Here is a 22,390-nt window from a genome sequence, read left to right as displayed (position 1 = left end):
TTACCATCTCCCCTCTGCAGGTACGAAACAGGCTCCCAGAGGTGGGAAGGTTTGCCCAGTCACCAGGCCAGGCCTCAGATCCAGGGCTCATCACAAAGGGCGAGGATGGAGCAGGCACTCAATAAATATATGACCAACAGACAAGCGGAACTACAAATGCCCCAGAATTAGGGTGCAGTTAGACTTGGAAAGGAACAAAGAGAAAGATGCTACATTCATTAAATATCAAAGAAAACAAAGTTCCCATATAATGAGGGAGGTTTTCGTTGGGATGCAGGTCTGCAAAGATCTGGGCTGAAAAGGACAATTCCAAAATCAGGAGAGATGCTGGTGTCAAGGGTCAACAGAGCCAGCTCTGTGTAGCTTCAGGAGTGACAACGGTTTCCTTTTTGAATGAGCACATCGGATTTCTTACAACTCATGTTCTTCCGATTGGATCTGCGTTGGTGATGACATCAAGGCAGTTATCGCCTCTGAGAATCCACAGGTAGATGCACAGGAGCCTGAGTTATCTTCCTAAAAAACCACCCACCTGGGCGGGGCTCCTTTATCACTCCCTTGATTCCCAGCAGTGAGAGGAGAACACTGTGGGCTGACTTCCTCAGAGAGTCTCTAGATTTATAAAATGCCAGTGACAACTACAGGAACCAGTCCCCACTGAGGGACCATCTGCCAAGATGTCAAGAGTTACTACACACGCTGTTTCACTCTTGCTCAGTTCACAGAGGGAGACCCTGTCTCCAAGCCCGGTGAGGTCTGAGAGAAGAAGGTTCCACTAGGGGACTGGCATATCCCCACTGACGTCAGCCTGCATGCATGTTCCAGACAAAGGCAGAAAGGCCCAAAGCTTGCTAACCACATCGGTTCTGCCTGCTCTGATAGAAGCCTGTGGAATGAAGGTTTTGTCTTGGCTTTAGCTGAACCCCTCTGCTGACCTGTTTACCCTTGTTAGACCTGGGCAGGCTGAATCGCTTCCCGAACCCCTGGGTCTGGAGTGTCACCAGTTAACAATTAATTGGTTACTAGTTACAAGCAGGGGACACAGGCAGCATGAGTCACACTGTCCCTACACAAACGAGTCAAGGCCAAGCCAGGCTGTGGATCAATAGTACCTTGGCAATTTGGAACAATAACCTGCCCAAGGTTTTCTGCCAAAATCCTGACCACTCCCTGGATACCAGGGGTGGGGGGTGGGGGGATGGTGACTGCCTATGGCTGCCAAAGAAATTATGAGCTGGCATCTTTCCTTTCTGCTTCCACATAAAGTTTGAGGTAAAGAACAATAGTAATGTCCACAGATATGACAAGCTATCAAGTTGTCCTTTTTACAGATCAGAGTCATCAGAGTCTAACTATGGGTGGACAATTTCCTACACAGCTGCTTCTTGGATAGAGCATCTTCTGACTGTTTTTAGCCTGAGGACTCATCCTTAAAGTAGAACATTGGTCACGGCATGTCCTGGTTCAAAAGAAAAGCTGCTGCACATCAATGTTCACAGCAGCATTGTCACAATAGGACAAAAGTGGAAGCCACCTAAGTGTCTATCAGAAAATGAATGGGTAAGCAACAAAATACGGTGGATAAATGCACAGTGGGACATTATTCAGCCTCAAAAAGTGAGGAAATTCTGACACATGCTACAACATGGATGAACCTTGAAGACATTATGCTAAGTGAAACAAGCCAGACACAAAAGGACAAATATTATATGATTCTACTTATATGGGGCACCTAGAGTAGTCACATTCACAGAGACAGAAAGTAGAATGCTGGTTGCCAGGGGCTGCAGGGAGGGGTGCATGGGGAGATATCGTTGAAGGGGTACCGAGCTTCAGTTTGGAAAGATGAAAAGGTTCTGGAGATGGATTGTGGTAATGTTTGTACAACCATGTCAATACATTAGTAGCACTGACTTGAATATGTAAAATGATTAAAATGGTAAATTTTATGTTATATATATTTTACCACAATAAAAAATCTTTTTTGTTAGAAATGCAGATTCAAACACATATATACATACATCTCTTGAAATGTGAGCCTATAGTTTGACTGAAATATTTTTGTAGTAAAATCTTCATGAACCTCCCAATGTGAGGGGCCAGTTTAACAACGAAGTCTTAGAAAGCTAGAGAATATTGGTTCAGACTCAAAAGATAGAAGAGAATTCCAGGCCTCCAGCTACAAACTCACCTAGACAAGGTCAGCGTTCTGAAAAATCAAGCCAGATGGAAAAGATCACAGTCTTCACAGCCTTGTCAACCTTTTCTTTTGGTAAACCAAGTGCAGAAAACCATCTATATTAGTTGGCGCATAGCCCCACATTGTCCTGGAGTTCAGCTCCCTTTTTTTTTTTTTTTTAAAGAGGGGTCTTGCTGTGTTGCCCAGACTGGAGTACACTGGTGTGATCAAAGCTCACTGCAGCCTCGACTTCCTGCGCTCAAGTGATTCTCCCTCCTCAACCTCCTGAATATCTGGGACTACTGGTGGGTACCACCATACCTGGCTAATTTTTTTTGTTTTTTGTAGAGACGGGGTCTCACTATGTTGCCCAAGCTGCTCTTGAACTCCTGGGGTCAAGTGATCCTCCCACCTTGGCCTCCCAAAGTGATGAGATTACAGGCATGGCCAGAATTCTGCTCTTTTCAGTGTTCTCTTAATTCTTCTCATGTTTTAGAGTCAACTCATGTACATGAAGTCCCTACTATGTGTTGGTATTGGTGCAGACACTGTTACTTAGCCCTCTGGGTGTTACTATGAAATGAGTACTGTCCCCCATCAGATGGGGGCCTGAAGTGGTTTGGTGGCTTGCCTGAGGTCTTACAAGATTAAAATCCAGCATGCTGACAGGTTCAGGGCTTCTTCAACATGATCTGCATCCCACCAGAGAGAAAAACTCAATTCACCGATAACCAGGAATTTACCATTTCCCACTGTCACCCCCTGTCTCTCATTCACAGGAAGAGCACATGCAAATCTGCAGGCAGCACCACCAGAGTGCTGCCTGAGGCAGCTGGAGCCAGGATGAGCTGTCTTCGGGGAAGGGCATCATCACTTATAGTCCCCCCCGCCCCGCCGCCCAATCCTTTCTGTCTAAATGAGGCTAAAAAGCCACAGAGCTGACACCTTGGAACGCATATGCTAGGTCCACAGAGGCACAGATGTGACCATGCAGGGTCAGCTGGGCTCCATGAGATGCCAGAGGTTTGATTGTCCCCTGTACCTGCGACTCACATTGCTGACAAACAGCCAGCCCAACTGGTCAGAGGTGGTCAGAAGAGGCAGCGCTGCTGCTCTGCAAAACAGTGGCCGAGCCATGGCAAAAGACAATTTCCTACCTTTCAGCGTTTCCTGTAGGGTCTGTGCAAAGCTCGCCAACCGGTGGCCATCACTGTGATTCTTGCTGGGATTCTCACTCCCCGGGAGGGTCAGGGCTGCCAGGTGAAGGTTAACAAAGGTCAGGTCGTGACTTCCCACCTAAGCAGCAGGAAACAAAGCAATAGGGAGAGGCTCAGAAGCTCATATTTCCTGTATCCGTTACAACCGACTCATAAATAGCTTTGTGCACAGAGTTGATAATGGTAAACAAGAACAAGGCTGGCTCACACCCCCAGGAAATAATGCAAGGTCTTTCATCTTCGATTTTTCCAAGGCACCTGCAGGAACAAGGCCTATTTTGTTCTACCAGTCTACCTCTACCATTCCATCTCCTATTCCTCACTAAGAGCCTAAAAGATCGGGCATATCTGCATAACTGTAAATGTCTGAGTTTTTTTCTTTCTTTCTAGGCAGTCATACAAGAAGGAGGTGGAAGGCCAGGCATGGCCTTATGCCTGTAACTCCAGCACTTTTTTTTTTTTTTGAGAAGGAGTCTCTGTCATCCAGGCTGTGGGGGAGTGGCGTGATCTCAGCTCACTGCAACCTCTGCCTCCCAGGTTCAAGTGATTCTCCTGCCTCAGCCTCCCAAGTAGCTGGGAGTATAGGTATGTGCCACCATGCCCAGCTAATTTTTTAATTTTTAGTAGAGACTTCACCATGTTGTTCAGGCTGGTCTCAAGCTCCTGACCTCAAGTGATCCTCCCGCCTCAGCTTCCCAAAGTTCTGGGATTATAGGTGTGAGCTATTGTACCAGGCCACAACCCCAAGCACTTTGGAAGGCTGAGGCGGGAGGATCACTTGAGGCAATTTGAGACCAGCTTGGCCAACATAGTGAGACCCCACTTCAATCAATCAATCAATCAATCAAAGGAGGTGACTCTGACAGCTGGTTGTTACTATAGACCTGGGGCTTTTCTCCAGAGGGCCAGCCTGAGGTCTCCTGCCAGGACCCACTGCTGGGATCTGCCTCCTCCTCCTCCCCCCTACACCTCCCACACACACCCCTCTGTGTTCTTTTCTCTCTGGAGCCCACTATACCTGGATGCTCATCTTAACCTAATTTCAAACATGTCCAAACCAAAAGCTTACAGAACCTGGCCAGCCTGGGACAAGCCCCAGCCCTGCATCCCCCAAGGGCAAGTGCAGAAACACGGGGTGAGAGTTTGCCTCTGGGCATCATAGCACTGCTCAGCTACTCAGGGCTTAGCAATCTTGCCCTTCCGTTTGTCATGGCAACCAACATCAACACTGCCAGGAAGGGAAGGGGAATAGGGGAAGCCCCCAGGAAGTGGAGGGTGCCGGTCTTATCTTACAGATGTGGTCCCAGTTTGCCAGCACCCAGGACCACGAGCTCTGCAGCTGAAGCTCTGCCTGCTAGAGAAAGCATCTTAAGGCTGGGTGGGGGCACAGCGCCTGAAGAGATGAGCCCCATCTCTGTACTGCACCATCTACTGGGCCTAGAATGTGACATGCAGTACAAGAGGCCAAGTGCCTGTTTAGAGGGCTGCTTTATTTAGAGGATTTGGGCTAATCAGCATTTTCTCATTATACCCTTAAAAACAACCTGCCTTTTGGGGATACTGGATTATCAGTATCCCCCATGGGGTTACATGGCCATAACCCCATGTAGCCAATACTGGAACAGGGACTTGACATAAAAAGGGGGCCCAGGGTGGTGTTAGGAGGCTTAAAGGTGACACCTGGCTGACTTACACATGAGTGCCACAGAAACACCCCATGGACACCCCTAGGTGTACGTGTGCAGACAGAGCCCCGCCAATACCACAGACAGAGGAATGAGAGGGGCTGCTGGGTGCGACAGATTGCCAGAGGGTGAGCACACACCCAGCCTCGTCAACTCACAGCTACGAGTGTGCAAGGTGGCACAGGGGCTTGTAGCCTCAACACAGCGGCTGCTCCCAACCCTCAGCTGGCAGACACCTCCTGGGCTGGGATTTGAGGTGACTCTCAGGCTCAAGAACTGCTCTGGGGCACACAGAAAGCACAGGGTCTCCATGCCCAGGAGGGAATGTGCTTGCTGCACTCCAAGGCACCGGACCTGCTTGCCTGGCCTGTGAGCTTACGGTCAAGGACCACGGGGATAAGGCTCACTGACTGCCAACTTCATGACCTGCTTTGGCTTCTGCTGCCCAGCTGCTGACCATTTTGCGGTTCATTAACACTTCCCAAGGACATCCGGGGAGAACCAGACAGACTGCGCTCGATCAATCTGCTGAGCTGCTCCCAGACTCAGGGGGGACAGAGACTCCCACATGGGCGATGCCAGTGATGGGGCTACCCCTGGCCTACAGCCCAGAGCTCCTCCTGAATCCCCTCCAAACCCAAACGACCCCTTGAGAGGCCCTTCTCCCTAGCAATAAAGGAATCGGGCCTGAGATGCAGCCAGTAAGAAGGGCTCCTCAGGCCAGTTCCGCTGCCCTTGAGTCCAGCCATTCCCTAACGCCGGCCTTTGAGATGAAGGATCACCGAAGGGGCTTTTGGAAAGCAGGCCGTCCAGATAATCCCCCAAATTCTGTAGGTCTGAGGTGGGGTCTAGGAATCTCTGACCGTAGGAAAATCTCCCCAGGAGACTCTAATGAGGGTCAGCTTTAGGAGCTATACCGAATCTTCCTCCTTCCCCCGTCTCCTGCTCAGATGCCAGAGCTACTGGGGCTGAGAGCCTCAAAATCCCTTTCATTCCTGCCCTGGACAAGTTCGCCTGCCAAGGAAGCCCCAGGAGAGACAAAAATCTCTCACCATGAAAGGCTGAAATCAAGTCAAAAAGACAAGCCTTCTCTTACTCGTGGTTTTACAAAACGAGCCCTTTTCCTTCTCTTTCCTTTTTAGAAAGAAGCGGATTCCACGTCACAGACGGCGTGGAGCGGGTACCTTGAACCGCGCGAGGTATGGGCTGGGGCCCGCCGGCTTCCCGTGCCCGTTGCTGGGCGAGCTCTCCTGTGAGCCGGCATCTCTCAGCTCCACGCCGGCCGCCGCGTCCCACAGGAATCCTGCATAGCCGGCTCCCTGCAGTGGAGAGGGAGACAGTCTTGGTGCCAGAGTCCACCGCCTGGGGAAAGGAGGCAGAGAGGCCAGAGAGACCGAGAGTAGTCCCTACTCTGGCTCAAGCTGTTTCTAAACCAAAAGCACACCACAAAAGCCACAGCCACTCTCCCTTGCCACTCCCCAGCCCAAATAATTTCACATATTGCCAATTTCAGAGCTTTCCACACAGCCAGGGTGGCCTGGGCTCTTCTGTCTTTGGGGGGAGGTAGGTGAAGCCAGGCTAGGTGCAGAGATAGCTCCGGAATCATCACATCCCATGAGGCAGCAATTCATGCTCCCATTTCCCAGATGAGGACACCACTAAGTAACGTTCCTGAAATCCCACAGCAAATCACAACGCTGAGACTAAAACACATGACTCCAAGGGATGGGCTTTGCTTACTGATTAGCTGCAGCTTACAACAAATGGTGCCCGGCACCGAGTAAAAGTCCACTCAGTGTTTGCTGGGTGAGCGGAGGTCACAGTTGATAGTCCTAATGGCTTAGGCTGCTCGAGGGCCCTCCACACGTGGATGGGGCCATGGCAGAGGTGTGAAGTTTAGGTCAGAGGTGCCAGGGCTGGCAGTGGGGCAGAGTCCTAGTGCCTGGTGTTAAACCCTGCTGCTCTGAATGTGCCTGCTTTGCGCTGCTGCTGCTGTCACCTCTGGAGGCTTGTGGAAGAAGACAAGCCTTTCTACCCTACCCCAGCCTCTGCTGTCCATGAGGGTGCTTCCTCAGTACCCGCTGCCTGGGAGCCATCTGCATGTCATTTGAGAGGCCAGCAGTCACCACTCTTCCCCATTGCAAAAGGAGGGGAAGTGACTCTGCACAACCACCCTCCTAGGCAGCCACCACAAAGTCCCCAGGGTCAGCGCAGGTCTAAGCCACACACCTGCCAGGCTCAACCCCTTGTCTGAACATGTGTGTTTTTAGGAGGAAGGAGGAAGGGGATGAATGTATTGTATGCTGGGCACTGCTATATTTGAAATTATCTCCTTGCCCATTCCCTGGAGAGTATGCTGGTTTGAGAATGAGAAGACCTGGGCCTCGGTCCCACCTGAGTCACTTAGCCGTGGGACCCTGGGTGAGCCACTCAGTTTTTCTAAACCTCAGTTTCCTCTGGTGTGGAGGGAGGTAAGTATGACTGCTCTGTTGGCTTTGGAGGATTATCTCTCCATCTGCCAGTTCCCAAGCCACGGTGCCAGAGTAACTTACCTAAAGCATCCCTGAAGTCATCTTCCACCCAAAAGCCTTCAGGGGCTCCCCGATGGCCCTGGACGGGGAGCCTCTGTGGTGGGGCCCACTCCTTCCTCTGCCTCCCTCACATGCTCAGCACTGTTTTCCCCACCCCCACTTCCCTGCGTGCTGCTCCTTCCACCCCGGTTTTTTGTCCCCTCCTGGGAGCCTTTCCCAATGCCCCTGACCTAGGCGCTCCCCTCTCCTCCAGAACAGCAGCCGGAGGAACAGCGTTTCCAGATAGAGTGAACTGGGCTCAGGTCCAAGCACCACCTCACATTTCAAAAGGGTGGCTTGTAGGCAAATCATTTCATCTTATTAGGTCTTCATCTTCACAGCTGGAAACCACACCTCTGGCTATCATGTAAGCCCCAGGGAGCTGGAGAGAAGATGCCTGGGCAGAATTTCAGGCATCAGAGAATGGCCCCAGCGGTTACCACTTTCTTATGTTTGTCTAGGGACAGAGATTGAACATTTTCAACCTGCAGATATATTCTGTTTGATTCACATAGTGTTTACATTTTTTGGATTATCTGTTCATCTTTAAAATTCAGGAGATTTCCCATTAAAATGAAACTGGGAAGTTTGGCCACGTTGGGCCCACAATACTGCATGCTAACAACTGGGTAGACATGGACTCAGCTGCAGCCAGAGTCAGACACGAGTTCTCTCAGTCCACTGCAGGCGGCCAGCCTGCCACTTCATGCCCATCCCGCCTGGCTTTGGCCTGTGCTGTGTTAATGACAAATTCCAAAGCACAGTATCTTTTAAAATCCTATAGCCACCCTATAGGTGAGCTAAGAAAGGGCTATCGCTCCCAGTTTACAGATGAAGGAATTGAGGCTGACAGGTTTTGGTGGCTGGAACTCGGGTCTCCCTGCAACCTCATGTTGTTTTCCAATGGTCTTGACACCCTGACCTGGAATGGGGTTACCTGTCTTGCCCTCCAACAGGCTACGCACTCCCGACGGGACGGGACAGGCCAGGTCAGGCTTCAGCTGCGATCCCCACTGTGTGTTGCAAAGAGTAAAAATGTGCAGACATGGATAGCTGGGGCTGTGTTTCTCACCAACGTGTAGCTGGCGTGAAACCAAATGCCTAGTACACAGCCACCTTTCATCAATGGTTTGTTGAACGAACGAATACAGTGCTGAATGGACTATGTAAGGCTCAGGAAGCTCAGATACCCACATATATGTAAAGTGTGATTCAAAAAGGAAGGTGGTATTATTCTTACTATTTCTAGGTGGACTGGAAGGGAGAGCTGTGAACTAGATGCATTCAAATTCAGCTTTATCTCCAGCCTTCTCTGAATGTGTGCTGACTCACTGTCAGCTTCGGGAGCCATTTACATCCCCAAGCATAAAACCCACAGACAGAAGATTTCATGCACCTTTTTAAGTTATAGCTAAAAAGAGAGTAGGGGGTTACTGTCAAAAAGTGGCCACTTTTAATCCAGCCTACTTTTATGATTTAAGAGCCTAAATTATAAACATTAATCATATAAGTATAAATCACATGTTTCTGTAAGCATGTTAGGTATACTAGGGATTTAAAAATCTGCATTTATAGGAACACTACATAATAATACATTTTCAACTCCTGGTTATTATCAGGAGTCTGTTTAAAAATCTAAAACCCCACTGATGTTAAGCATTGCAAGGTGAATAAATCTGGCCTTGAATAATAACATGAGGGAAAACGTGTATTTACAGAGATTTACCCTTACCTGCTCATATGGGCAATACTGATGAAAGCAAATTCAAAACCAAAATCTGCTGAACATTTCAATAGAACATTTCTATGTTGAAATCATGTGCATAATTTCCACCACTAGAAGCAAATACTTCATTTGTGAACTAAGGTGAATCTGAAGTTTTCAGTCAACGAGTAATGAGCTCTGCACAAACTTGGCAGAAGACAGAACTGTGGCGAAGGGATTAGAAGGACAAAGGACAGAAATACCCATTTGCTGCCTTGGCCCTGGACAGGATTTCTCCTCTCCTCTCCTCTCCTCTCCTCCCAACACCCTAAGCTCTCATTTCCGTCTTGGCAGGAGTCCATTCCCAATCTAAACATGAAACGAGAACCAGGGCATTTAGAAATGAACGGCAAGGATTTAAAAATTGGGCAGAAATACAAAATTGCACCAAGGATATTGGCAAAGGAAATTTTTAAATGCCCTTGATTAGGGGAAAAGTATGTTTAAATTAAAGGAAGGGAAAGGCCAGGTTTTGCAGACGAGGGTACCTTCTGGAGCCGATTCGAGGACTTCTCAGCAACAACAGCCTTCCAGCATCCCCGGGGCCCCTTCCACTTGCGCATGTTGGGCAGGGTCGGCTGGTTTAGCTCCGTGCAGAACTGCAACGACAGAGCACAGGTCAGAAGCGTGGGTTCACACCTAAAGCAGTCCCGGCTGGTGGTGGCCTGAGAAGCCAGGCACTGCATGATTCTGAATCATCAGCCTTATTCAGACACTGCTGAACTACATCCCTGTTTTTCAAACACCAGGGTTTGCAAGACCCAGACGACTAAACAAGCATCACACATTAAAAAGAAAACTGCCTGTGTGTGAAACGCCAAATTATCACCTGGGGACTCTCAGTTCACAGAAATTGATTCTCTCTGTAGCATTCCTGCCCAGACAGTTCAAAAAAAGGCATCAGAATCCTTTTCATCCCTGTAAAAGCAGCGGATTGAAGGTCCCAGGAGGATCTGGATCAGTGTCAAATCCAAAGAGGTAACAAGATGGATACATGGTGACTTTCTTCTTCAGGGCTCAGCTCACAGGGGCAAAAAATGACCTCCAGCTTCAACTTGAACCACTATAGTGCTCATCTTGCTTTCCTCTTGCTGCGGAGAGCTGCTGCAGCACCCACGCATATGCACACGGCATGCACTTCTTTTGCTAATGCATGTTGCACCAATATGCATTGTAAAGTGTATATGCAGCTGTAAAGTGACTGTCACTGAGGCTAAATGAAATTGCACATAGTAGGATGAAGAGTAGAAAAACGATCCACTTCAAAGTTTGGAGACCAGCTCCTCTAACTCATGCCTCAAACACAACCCCTTCTCTTGGGGTCACACCTCCTTGTCCTTCACAAGCCTTGGAGCACCCCACTCGTTTCTTTCTCTAACCACCCTTACGAGTGAGAGCCTCTTGGCTTCCTTCTGAGCACATCACCGCTCTCTCCCCTTAAGGACTCTCATTCAGCCCCACTGAGGTAGCTTACACCTCTATCCAGAAGACCCCAGCATCTGTACCCATCACCAGTTGCTTTCCTGAGTTTTAAAAGCACTTCCCGGCCGAGATGGGCGGATCATGAGGTCAGGAGATCGAGACCATCCTGGCTAACATGGTGAAACTCGGTCTCTACTAAAAAATACAAAAAAAAAAAAAAAACTAGCTGGGCGTGGTGGCGGGTGCCTGTAGTCCCAGCTACTCAGGAGGCTGAGGCAGGAGAATGGTGTAAACCCGGGAGGTGGAGCTTGCAGTGAGCCGAGATCCGGCCACTGCACTCCAGTCTGGGCGACAGACTGAGACTCCATCTCAAAAAAAAAAAAAAAAAAAAAGCACTTCCCACTACCTCCTCAACATCTCTACCTGGAGGTCTCCTTAGCCCCTCACACCAACAGGTCCCAAAGGGAACACATTATTCCTTACCCCACCCAGTGTCCATCTTGGCCCAAAGCACTTCTATCCTTCCCGCTGCTCGAACTCCTTCCTCGCCTCCCGCCAGCACATTGATTCCACTGTCGCATGTGTCTGGGGTGCTTCCTTTCTGTTCTCCAGCCACTGCTGGCGCCTGTTCCAGAGTCCCGTCTTCTCTCATGGGGGTCACTGGCATAGCTTCTAAGAAGTCCATCACTGGACTCACCCTGCAGCTATTCACTAAGTTCACTGTCATGGCCATGCTGATGCACCCCTCTGTGGTCCTCAAACTGTGGTCCAGGGACCAGTAGCCACAGAATCACCTGAGAACGTGCTAGAAATCCTAGACCTACTAGATCAGCAGCTCTGAAGTAGGCCCAGCTATCTGTGCCTGAACAAACTTACTGGAGGATTCTGATGCACGCTTGGGTTTGAGAGCTATTGTGGCTGCCCAGGTCCTCCTCCAGCCTCTGCCCCAGATCCTGGCGGTGTGTGAGCAGCCACCACCCTCCCAACACCTCTGCTGCAGAAAGCCACTCTCATGCCCCCCGGACAGCCCACATCCAATGGCTGGGAGAGGCCAGGGTCCAAAGATCTGGTCTTTCGCCTCACATCGCTTTATCTGTAAGAGGGAAGATGAAGCACCAGCAAGTACCGAGCCAGTCATTTCTACAGGGACAAGCGCTGTGGGGAAGATGAAACCAGACAAGGGGACGGAGAGTGCTGAGAGGTCTACTTTAGAAATGGGCTATTCTAGGAGTGATGCTGCTTTTACAGTTAGTCATGTAAGCATCTATCTTTCTCCAGCAGTGGACTCCACAGGGCAGGGACTGTACCTGAGTCTCCTTTATAAACCCCTACCTGGCACAGAGCACAGCACCCAGTGATGCTCTCAAGCATCTGCTGGTGAATCAGAAAACTGAAGGCAAGATTGCAGTCTTCAAATCTGTGCATGACAGCATGACAAACAAAGCAGGGGGCGGGGAGGGGGAGGAGGGAATTTCTCCTTAGGCCATTATCAAAGTAATTGCCTCCATTGTAACCTGACTCTTTGCATACAGATATGTTCTATGCTGCTGAGTTGGTCTGGGAAGCATTCTCTCTGGAATTTGCTCAACCGTGACTTTTATGGGTTCTGCTTTCAACACAGCCCAGAGCAGAGCGGCTGTGGAGAGAGTCACTGCTGACAGGGGTGAGGGAGTGGGGAAGGCGGAGAGGGTGGGGTTTCACCCTGGATGAGTCCCCTTGGCCAGATGCTCCTGGCTGGAAGCCATCCTCGGATGGGAAATAAAACACTTTGGAAGACGCAGCCGGAATTTATCGACTACAACTTTAGGGATCCTGCGAGGAAATGTACTTCACAAAGGGTCCCATTTCCTGCCAGGGAATCATTTGCTTGCTGAGTGATCATTAGTGCTGCATCTAAGAAGCATTAAAAACAGAGCAGCTCTCCAGGGCCCAGCTGGTGCCTCGCTGTTCTCCACGCAGGGGGTCCCAAACCTGGTTGCTCATCAGAATTTCCTGGGATGCACCCTGGAAAGCTCTATTTTTAAGAAACACCCCCCACCCGCCCCCCACCAAGGGATCAGCCAACCAGGTAGATCAGAGAGGCCTAGCCGAGGGGGTGGAGAGGGAACACACCATGGTGCTGTGACTCCCTGTCTGCAGGGCAGTGGTGCCACCAGGATCGTTCTTTTCCAGAAATCTAATCTCTCCTAACCCTCAGATACCTGAGGACAGTTGTATCTCCCATTCACACCCAAACCCCACCCCAGCTTCGAAAACCCCTTCCTGGCAACACCATTTTGATGGGAGGGGTCGGAAGTGTGAAGAGGTGGCCCAGGCTGACAGCACTGATTCCCATGCTCATGGCTCTCACAGGTGGTCTTTTGAGCTGGTCACAGTGTAAGCACCAGTGTCACCTGGGAACCTGTTCAAAATGCAGATTCTCAGGCTCTACCCCTGACCTACTTAACTAAAGACTCTCAGGGGTGGGGCCTAGAAGGCTGCATTTTAACAGCCCCTCTAGATGACTCTGACAGGTTCAAGTTGATTTCATGGATGAAGAAAAGACATTCTCATTTTTCTTTGCTTTCTATTAATATTTAAAACTTTTCACTCACAGGTAAGCTCTAGGAGCCGTAAGGAAGCAGAATCCCTGACCCTTAAGGGCCACCTTTATTCTGTATGCCTGAAGCCCTGTCCTTAGCAACCTCTCTCAGCTCACAGAGCAGATCACCCCTCACTCCGCCTTCTTCTTCAGTATTTATGTTATTGGGGATAATTAATAACTTGAGAGACGATGGAGGTAAGTGTTTATGGCTACAAGCATTCTGTGTCCTAATTTTCATGATCAGAGTTAAGGAAGGAGTAAGTATTTTCTTTTATTTTTAGGACTGAAAAAAGAATTGTTAACTTAGCTATCTGCACTACCTATTCACAGAAAACCTAAGGAGGTGAGCACCTTTCAGACCCTTGCTACTCAAAGTGTGGTCCACGGACCAGCAACATCAACCTCACTTAGAAGCCTGCCAGAAATGCAAACTCTCAAGCCTACCCTAGACCTTCTGCACCAGAATTGGCATCATTTTCTCAAGACCCCAGCTGAGCTACGAGCTTCTCAAGCTGGAGAATCCTGATTTAGAGCCTTCCTGTTGACCTGTACCAAGGCAGATGCCATTGCAAGCACCGTCCTTATTATTCCCGGCACAGCCCACAGGAGGTAACTGCTACCAGTTATTCATGAGCACAGTGCTGCACAGAAAGGTTAAGCCCAAGCTCGAGTTCAAATTCAAGGTTACACAGTTAGTGGGAGGGTCTGAACCCAGGGCTGGTTCCTGCTGCTCTACTTCCTGGCCTCGACAGGTGGAACAGGGGAGGCAGGGCAGATTCAAAAGGCTGGGGGCTGGCCCCCTCTACTGAATCTTTGGCTCCTTTCTCCCAAAGATTTCAAAGGAAAACAAAAGCATCCTCTGAGAGCTCTCAATCTGAACTCCACCTTCAATTGTTTTATGTAGAGCAGCTCGTTCTCACACTTTTTGCTTTGCCCACAAAAGGAAGAAATAATACTCTTATGTAAAAGCAGTCCACCAGGGCAGAAAGGTCAAAATGGAAGAGGGAAGGTTTGTGTTCATCACAAAGTGTCCCAGACCAGTCTGGTTTGCAAAGCCCAACTACTGCCACCCCACCCTCTCGGGTTTCTGAATCCCCAGTGGCTAACTCATCACCTATCCCCATCTGGTTCTTGTTTTTAAAACCTTGGACTGGTGGACCCCATCCTGGATTGACTGAGTTTGGTTCTTTGAGGTTCTGGCCAAGGTTGGTACTTCTAACAAGTTCCCCCAAGCAATTCTAAACTACAATTTGAGAAAAAGCTCAGGCAAGGCTAGACAACTGCCGATTGTGTACTCCTAGTTTTAATTCCTGTGCCTGGGAAGACAGCTTTCATTATTCCAAACAAACAAATACTATTTTGGCTCTCCCGGGACCCTGTATCTCAAAACCCTCTGACTTGTGGCTGTTAACAGATAACCCTGTGAGGTAATGTATGAGGCAATATACCGAGTCTGTCACACTATGGCACACAGTAGGTATGCAACGGGCATTTGTTGAATGAATGAACCAGTGGAATCTCTCCTAGGGATCCCAGTTTCTCTCTCCCAGAATCAGTTATAAGAGACACCAGTGAGCTCGATCTGTTTCTCCAGCATCAGACCAAACTGGGTAAAACTGGGTCTTTTAGCATGCTACTGCATTATAATTAGTGTATAACGAGCAGTGAAGACAACCAGAGGTCACTTTCATTGCCATCTTGGTTTTGGTGGGTTTTGGCCGGCTTCTTTACTGAAACCTGTTTTATCAGCAAGGTCTTTATGACCTGTATCTTGTGCTGACCTCCTACCTCATCCGGTGACTTAGAATGCCTGACCACCTGGATATGCAGCTCAGTAGGTCTCAGCCTCAGTAGGTTACCCAGCCCCTGTTCAAGATGGAGTCACTCTGGTTCAAACACCTCTGAAAGTCAGATATTTAAACTCCAGTCTATGAGATGTACAAGGTGCCGGCATTTAGAAATGCCAAGTCCTAAAAGAAAGACTACTTTGACTATACCCTTGGGCTGTGCTGCATCTTGGTTCAGCCTTGAATCAGCTGACTCTGCAGTGGCAAAGGGTTCTAAGGCCTGAAACCAACAGATTTGTTGCTTGTGGACCTTTGGACTTTTTTTTCTCCTACTTTGGCTCCTCGCTCTTTCTGAAAAGAATATTCCGTAATTCATCTGATGCTGACTAGGAAATAAAAATAATAAAGGTGGGTGAGGCACGGTGGTTCACGCCTGTAATCCCAGCACTTTGGGAGGGCAAGGCGGTTGTATCACAAGGTCAGGAGTTCGAGACCAGCCTGACCAACATGGTGAAACCCTGCCTCTACTAAAAATACAAAAAATAGCTGGGCATGGTGGCACGTGCCTATAATCCCAGCTACTCAGGAGGCTGAGGCAGGAGAACGGCTTGAACCCGGGAGGTGGAGGTTGCAGTGAGCCGAGATTGCGCCACTACACTTCAACCTGGGTGACAGAGTGATATTCTGTCTCAAAAATAAATAAATTAAAATAATAATAAAAATAAAGGTGCTCCAACTCCACTCAGTGGTCTGTCCAGCCACCACCAAGTTCAGAGGTCCTTTAGTCTTTCCCTTCCAGTGAAACTGAAGTGCAACCTGGGACTCTGTGTGAGCAATTTATAAAGATGTGTTGCTAATCTTGACTACACAGCTGCTGGCAGAATATCAATAGTACTGGTAGGCATTTTAAAGTAAACTCCGAATGGCCATCCTCATCCTGCTTCCTGGATGGGTGGGGAGGGCATGTTTTCATTTTGAACCCTCTAGGTCAAATTTCCAGATGAAGCTGCTACACCGAGGTGGGTGTTTCACTTGCTTTCCTGACTCTGGACGTGACTTCCCTTTGACAATGAGTTTTGCACATGGTAACAATTTCCTGTGTGTTCTCAGCGGTGGCACTGAAAACGCAACCTATTTTGGTGGATGAAGATGCACAGGTGAGTTCTCCTTAAAAAGATAAATCCTTACCATAAAAGTAAAGAAGCCCTTGTCTGAGGCCATGCAAGGTCAGGAGACTGAACTTTCATTAAAATACAATAGGACACAGGGCAAATGACAGAGGCAATATTTTTAGATGTGAACGGTCAGCAAGGGCGTCCTCACGCCAGGAGCTTGCGCATGGGGATGTTAACAACCGATATTAGAAGCCACCGAACCTGAGGATATCTGTGGGTGAGCACATGGGGGCTCAAACTGAGGAATGGCTGGGGTCATCACAAAATGTCAATGGAGGGACAGCATTAGGAAAAATAGCTAATGCATGCTGGGCTTAATACCTAGGTGATGGGTTGACAGGTGCAGCAAACCACCATGGCATGCATTTACCTATGTAACAAACTGCACATCCTGCACGTGTACCCCAGAACTTAAAATAAAAATAAAAGTCAATTTATTTTATGAGAAAAGTGAGAACACAAAAGCCAAATAATGTCCAAGTATAAACTAAATATTAACCATGTTTGGCCTTCTAAATAAAACAAAGAAGCCTACTACAAAGTTTCTCTAGGATATTTAAAATATCAAGATGTTGATATTTGGAAAAACCTCATGGCCTACAGGGCAGAAATACACTTTCTCTGCTGAGGTCTACTGAGTGCTAAGTGACTTCATGGTTCTTAGTGGCTTGTACAGACCCTGGCTCTCCTTAGGGCTGAGACAGGAGCTCACACACTGGATGTAACATGGTCATAAAGCAAGAGCAAGGAGTATTTCAACCTTCTTTCTCCCTCAATCTGTATGAGAGAGAAGATTTCTCATTGGCTCATGCTCTTAAAAGAGAAGAGACGGGTTCCCGCAGAGCCAAGATGAGGTATAGCTACCTTTGCTCCAATGCAAATGCAGGTATGCCTCCCAGAGGGGGCAGGCCCAAGGTAGGGCAGGGAGCAATGTGTCTTGGGGCTCCAGAGCCACTTTGAACCCTCACATAACACCATCACAGTACTGCCTCTAGGATCCATTCCTAGAGGCCCAGGAACTCAAGGAGGGAGAAGAGGCAGGCCATTCCCTGGGTACACTTAGAGGCTCAGTGAGCAATTATCCTTTTCCAATAATGAAAGAATGAACTGGGCTTGTTCCCTGTGGCTTGGGAGGTTTCCTCAGAGGGCCACATTTATGGGTGGAAGGAGAGGAGCACAGAGGAGCTCTGGGACCCTGCACACATCACTGAACATCTTTGTGCCTCAGTCTCCCCATCTGTTAAGAAAGGGATGGGGGGAGATGACTCCAGCCCAGAGGACCTCTAGTTCTAAAAGTGCATGATTCTAGAACTCTGGGAGGAAAAGGCAGGAGGGAAGGGCTAGCATAGAACTGAGAGAGGAAACATGAGTCTCATAAACATTAAAACCCCTTTCTCCCTCCTTCTCTGTGATAATTACCATGTGTGCTCCACCTAAAGACCCCTTGCTAAACTGCCTGGAATAAGAGCTCACTTTTAAGCTCTTATTTACTTAGGTAGTAATCCCAAGAGGTTAATTTGGGTAAATCCAACAATGGTAAGAAGATACAGGTGGCCAAGGAGCTATAACGAGGTTAGCTCCTGAGTCCTGTTTTTTTTTAAAAATAAAGCCCAGGGGGAGGAATGGGGAGAAAAATGGAACCAACATTGACTAAGTACCAAGGACATGGCAGGCACTAATCACAGGTCACATTCAGTCCTCATGACAACCCTGGGAGGTTGGGAATAACAGTCGCATTCGACACACGACGAAACCAGGACTCAAAAAGGTAACATGGCCGGGTCACTCACTGCCACTCAGAAAACAGAAACCAATCGACCCGTGAGGGGTGTGTGTGTGTGCGTGTGTGTGTGCGCATGCACCACATGCATTCCAACTTGTGAGTTCCCTGGAGCAGCACAGCCACCACCCTGCTGAGGTCAATTTCGTCACTGATGCCTCCGGTCACATAGGCCCTGATGACCCAGATTTCACAGAAAGGTCAGTACATCAGTCAACTTTCCTCCCACCTCCCAGGAGGGGCCGGGGCTGGTGGGCCATGCCCACTCCATGTCACATGCCCAGCATTCAGAGCTTTGTAAGGAAGCCCTGTTCTAAATGCTCAGGTCCCACCCTTCCTTGTCAGAGGAGCCATGGGCTTCCTGCTCCTGTGTCACAATGTGCCACTCGTAGGATGGCTCTTCCCCATTCTTCTTCCATGGGGGCCAGGAAGGCATTCTGGATGACGGTGCATCCTTGTTTAAACATTCTTATGCAGAGGAAGGCAGAAAGCAAACAAGGAGACATTTCCTCAGCACCCACCACCAGCTAATTATTAGCTGCTTTTACAGAACCAAGGGAAGTGACACCCACGTGCTCTCCCGCCACCAGCGACTGCTGGTTCTGTTAGCCTCTCCATGTGCCCCAAAGACACCAACCTCACGGTTCCTGATCAAGATGGTTACAAAGAAGCGAAGGGAGCACCAAAAAAAAAAAAAAAAAAAAAAAAAGGAAAGAAAAAGAAACAACAATAGAAAAACCTTTGCAAGGGCCATTATGAAACAGAGCAAGATGCAGTGGCGAGTTTGTGGAGACTGAAGTGAAGTTAGGAGGAGGGAGGAGCTGCAAGGGGTGCAAACACACTCCTTACAGACTCTGCACTTCCACACTGTGGCCATCGTCATCAGAGTCATCTTCATCACTCATCTCTGCCCTTTAGGAATGTTCCAAAGGTTCTTTACTTCTCCAAAGGTCTTTGGATGCTAAGACTCTTAATCCTAGGTGGGAATTAAGACTTCCATAGTAATTTCATGGGCTTTTTTTTCTCTTTAAATTAATGGTAGGGGGCGGTGGTTCATGCCTGTAATCCTAACACTTTGGGAGGCCGAGGCAGATGAATCACTTGAGGTTAGGAGTTCAAAACCAGCCTGGCAAACATGGTGAAACCCCGTCTCTACTAAAAATACAAAAAATTAGCAGAGTGTTGTGGCAGGCGTCTGTAATCCCAGCTACATGGGAGGCTGAGGCAGGAGAATCGCTTGAACCTGGGAGGTGGAGACTGCAGTGAGCTGAGATCATGCCATTGCACTCCAGCCTGGGCGACAGAGTGAGACTGTCTCAGAATAGAATAGAATAGAATAGAATAGAATAGAATAGAATAGAATAGAATAGAATAGAATAGAATAGAATAGAATAGAATAGGGGCTTATGTTCCTTACACCTTATACAAAAATTAACTCAAGATGGATTAAAGACTTAAATGTAAGGCCTAAAACCATAAAAACCCTAGAAGAAAACCTAGGAATACCATTCAGGACATAGGCATGGGCAAAGACTTCATGACTAAAACACCAAAAGCAATGGCAACAAAAGCCAAAATACACAAATGGGATCTAATTAAACTAAAGAGCTTCTGAACAGCAAAAGAAACTATCATCAGAGTGAACAGGCAAACTACAGAATGGGCGAACATTTTTGCAATCTATCTGACAAAGGGCTAATATCCAAAATCGACAAGGAACTTAGACAAATTTACAAGAAAAAAACAAACAATCCCATCAAAAAGTGGGCACAGGATATGAAGAGACACTTCTCAAAAGATGATGTTTATGCAGTCAACAAACATATGAACAAAAGCTCATCATCACTGGTCATTAGAGAAATGCAAATCAAAACCACAATGAGATACCATCTCATGCCAGTTAGAATGTTGATCATTAAAAAGTCAGGAAACAGGCCGGGCGTGGTGGCTCACGCCTGTAATCCCAGCAAGGCAGGCGGATCATGAGGTCAGGAATTCGAGACCAGGTTGGCCAACATGGTGAAACCCTGTCTCTACTGAAAATACAAAAAATTAGCCAGGCATGGTGGCGGGCACCTATAAACCCAACTACTCGGGAGGCTGAGGCAGGAGAATGGCTTGAACCCAGGAAGCGGAGGTTGCAGTGAGCTGAGATTGCGCCATTGTACTCCAGCCTGGGTGACAGAGCAAGACTCTGTCTCAAAGTAAATAAATAAATAATAATGATAAATAAAAAGGAAACAATAGCTGCTAGAGAGGATGTGGAGAAACAGGAACGCTTTTACACTTGGTGGAAGTATAAATTAGTTCAACCATTGTGAAAGACAGTGTGGCGATTCCTCAAGGATCTAGAACTAGAAATACCATTTGACCCAGCCATCCCATTACTGTGTATATACCCAAAGGATTATAAATCATTCTGCTATAAAGATACATGCACATGCATCTTTACTGCAGCCCTATTTACAATAGCAAAGACTTGGAACCAACCCAAATGCCCATCAATGATAGACTGGATAAAGAAAATGTGGCACATGCACACCATGGAATACTATGCAGCCATAAAAAGGATGAGTTCATGTCCTTTGCAGGGACATGGATGAAGCTGGAAACCATCATTCTCAGCAGACCAATACAGGAACAGAAAACCAACCACATGTTCTCACTCATAAGTGGGAGTTGAACAATGAGAACACATGGACACAGGGAGGGGAACATCACACACCATGGCCTGTCAGGGGTGGGGGGCTAGAGAGGGATAGCATTAGAAAAAATACCTAATGTAGATGATGGGTTGATGGGTGCAGCAAACCACCATGGCACATGTATACCTATGTAACAAACCTGCATGTTCTGCACATGTATCCCAGAACTTAAGGTACAGTAAATAAATAAAGGCTTATGTCCTGCTATAAATAAATACAAGTGTGGGATAATTTATAAAATAGAGAGTCAGAAAAAATTAAGTATAATACCACTGTGCAAAGACCACTACTGCTAATATTTTTGGTGGAATTCCTTCTAGGCTGTTTCCTGTGCATTTTATCAATATATCTTATCTGTCTGTATACACACACATACACACACACACGCACACACACATTCTGCTTTTCCCACTTATACTGTGCGATGTTATAAGCTCTTTTAAAATCATGTCCTTCCTGGGCCATCTAACCTGCTGTTGTTCAGTGTGCCATCTCCTTGGTGGCGAAGCTTTCATTGGCTGGAGGAAATTTCTGCCTTTTTGAAGTTCATTTCTAATCAATATGAAACATCCTAAAATCACCTAGCAAGGTAGCAATAAAACTTCACACACCATGCCCTCTCATGCTCGAAATGATTTTTATCTATATGTTTAGAAAAGAATCCAGGGTAAGAATTTCAAATGACAATATCTTTGTTTCCAAAAGTAAATCAGTAGGTTTTTGTTACTGGGTTTTGCTTTATTTTTTTAAATTTTAAATTAGAATAGAGATGGGATCTCACTACATTGCCCAGGCTGCTCTTGAACTCCTGGGTTCAGGCAATCCTTCTGCATGGGCCTCCTGAAGTACTGGGATTCCAGGCATGAGCCACTGCGCGAGCCTGCTTTGTTTTAATATACCTGCCTGTGATAAACAGATGGCAGCACAGGGACCTAGGGAATGAATGACCAAAGACATTAACCCCCCAAAACATACGATCAGAAAGGATATGACTCTTTAGTTTTTTAGAGATGGGGTGTCTCGCTATGTTGCCCAGGCTAGACTCCAACTTCTGGGCTCAAGCCATCCTCCCGCCTTAGCTTCCTAAGTAGCTGGGACCAGGTGTGAGCCACCATACCTGGCTTGACTCTTGCCTTTTTAAATTGCTGACTGACACAAGACAAGAGTCTTCATAAATAGCTTAGTTTTTTACATCTGAAGACAAATAGTCCTCACCTTAACTTTTTCCCTCTAGCTTTATTTATAACAAAGTGATTCTTTAGATAATTTGTCTTGACATCAACCTGTATTTGTTAGGACCTTCAGGAGTGCATGAAGCCCTAAATAAGTTGAGTAGCTTGGTTATCTGTGTGTTTAAAATGGCCATGGGAATGCCAAGCCAGAACTTGGTGGGAATATCTACTGCCCACTCCAGTGCTTTAAACAAACCCATGCAGACTCCAGCAGGAAACACTACTGCCATCACTCAGATTTCTCCTCTATGAGAAGAGTTCTTCCACGTCCTGAATGCTTAAGTCCACT

General features: G+C 47.7%; 1 protein-coding gene across 1 annotated transcript in view; it reads right to left on the bottom strand.

Annotated features, from left to right (window-relative positions):
- EEPD1 (endonuclease/exonuclease/phosphatase family domain containing 1) overlaps positions 1–22,390 on the bottom strand; it is a 143,809-nt gene that overhangs the window by 7,061 nt on the left and 114,358 nt on the right. Inside the window, exons 4-6 of the mRNA XM_010361132.2 lie at positions 9,905–10,015; positions 6,266–6,400; positions 3,337–3,475 (exon numbers count right to left, since the gene is read on the bottom strand). Of these exons, the coding sequence (XP_010359434.1) occupies positions 3,337–3,475; positions 6,266–6,400; positions 9,905–10,015 (385 nt within the window). The remainder of the gene's footprint in view (positions 1–3,336; positions 3,476–6,265; positions 6,401–9,904; positions 10,016–22,390) is intronic.

Source organism: Rhinopithecus roxellana, chromosome 6 (assembly GCF_007565055.1).
Source record: "Rhinopithecus roxellana isolate Shanxi Qingling chromosome 6, ASM756505v1, whole genome shotgun sequence".
In the NCBI taxonomy this organism is placed as follows: Eukaryota; Metazoa; Chordata; class Mammalia; order Primates; family Cercopithecidae; genus Rhinopithecus; species Rhinopithecus roxellana.
Note: the sequence above shows the minus strand (reverse complement) of the source record. Positions and strands in the feature narration are given on the sequence as shown.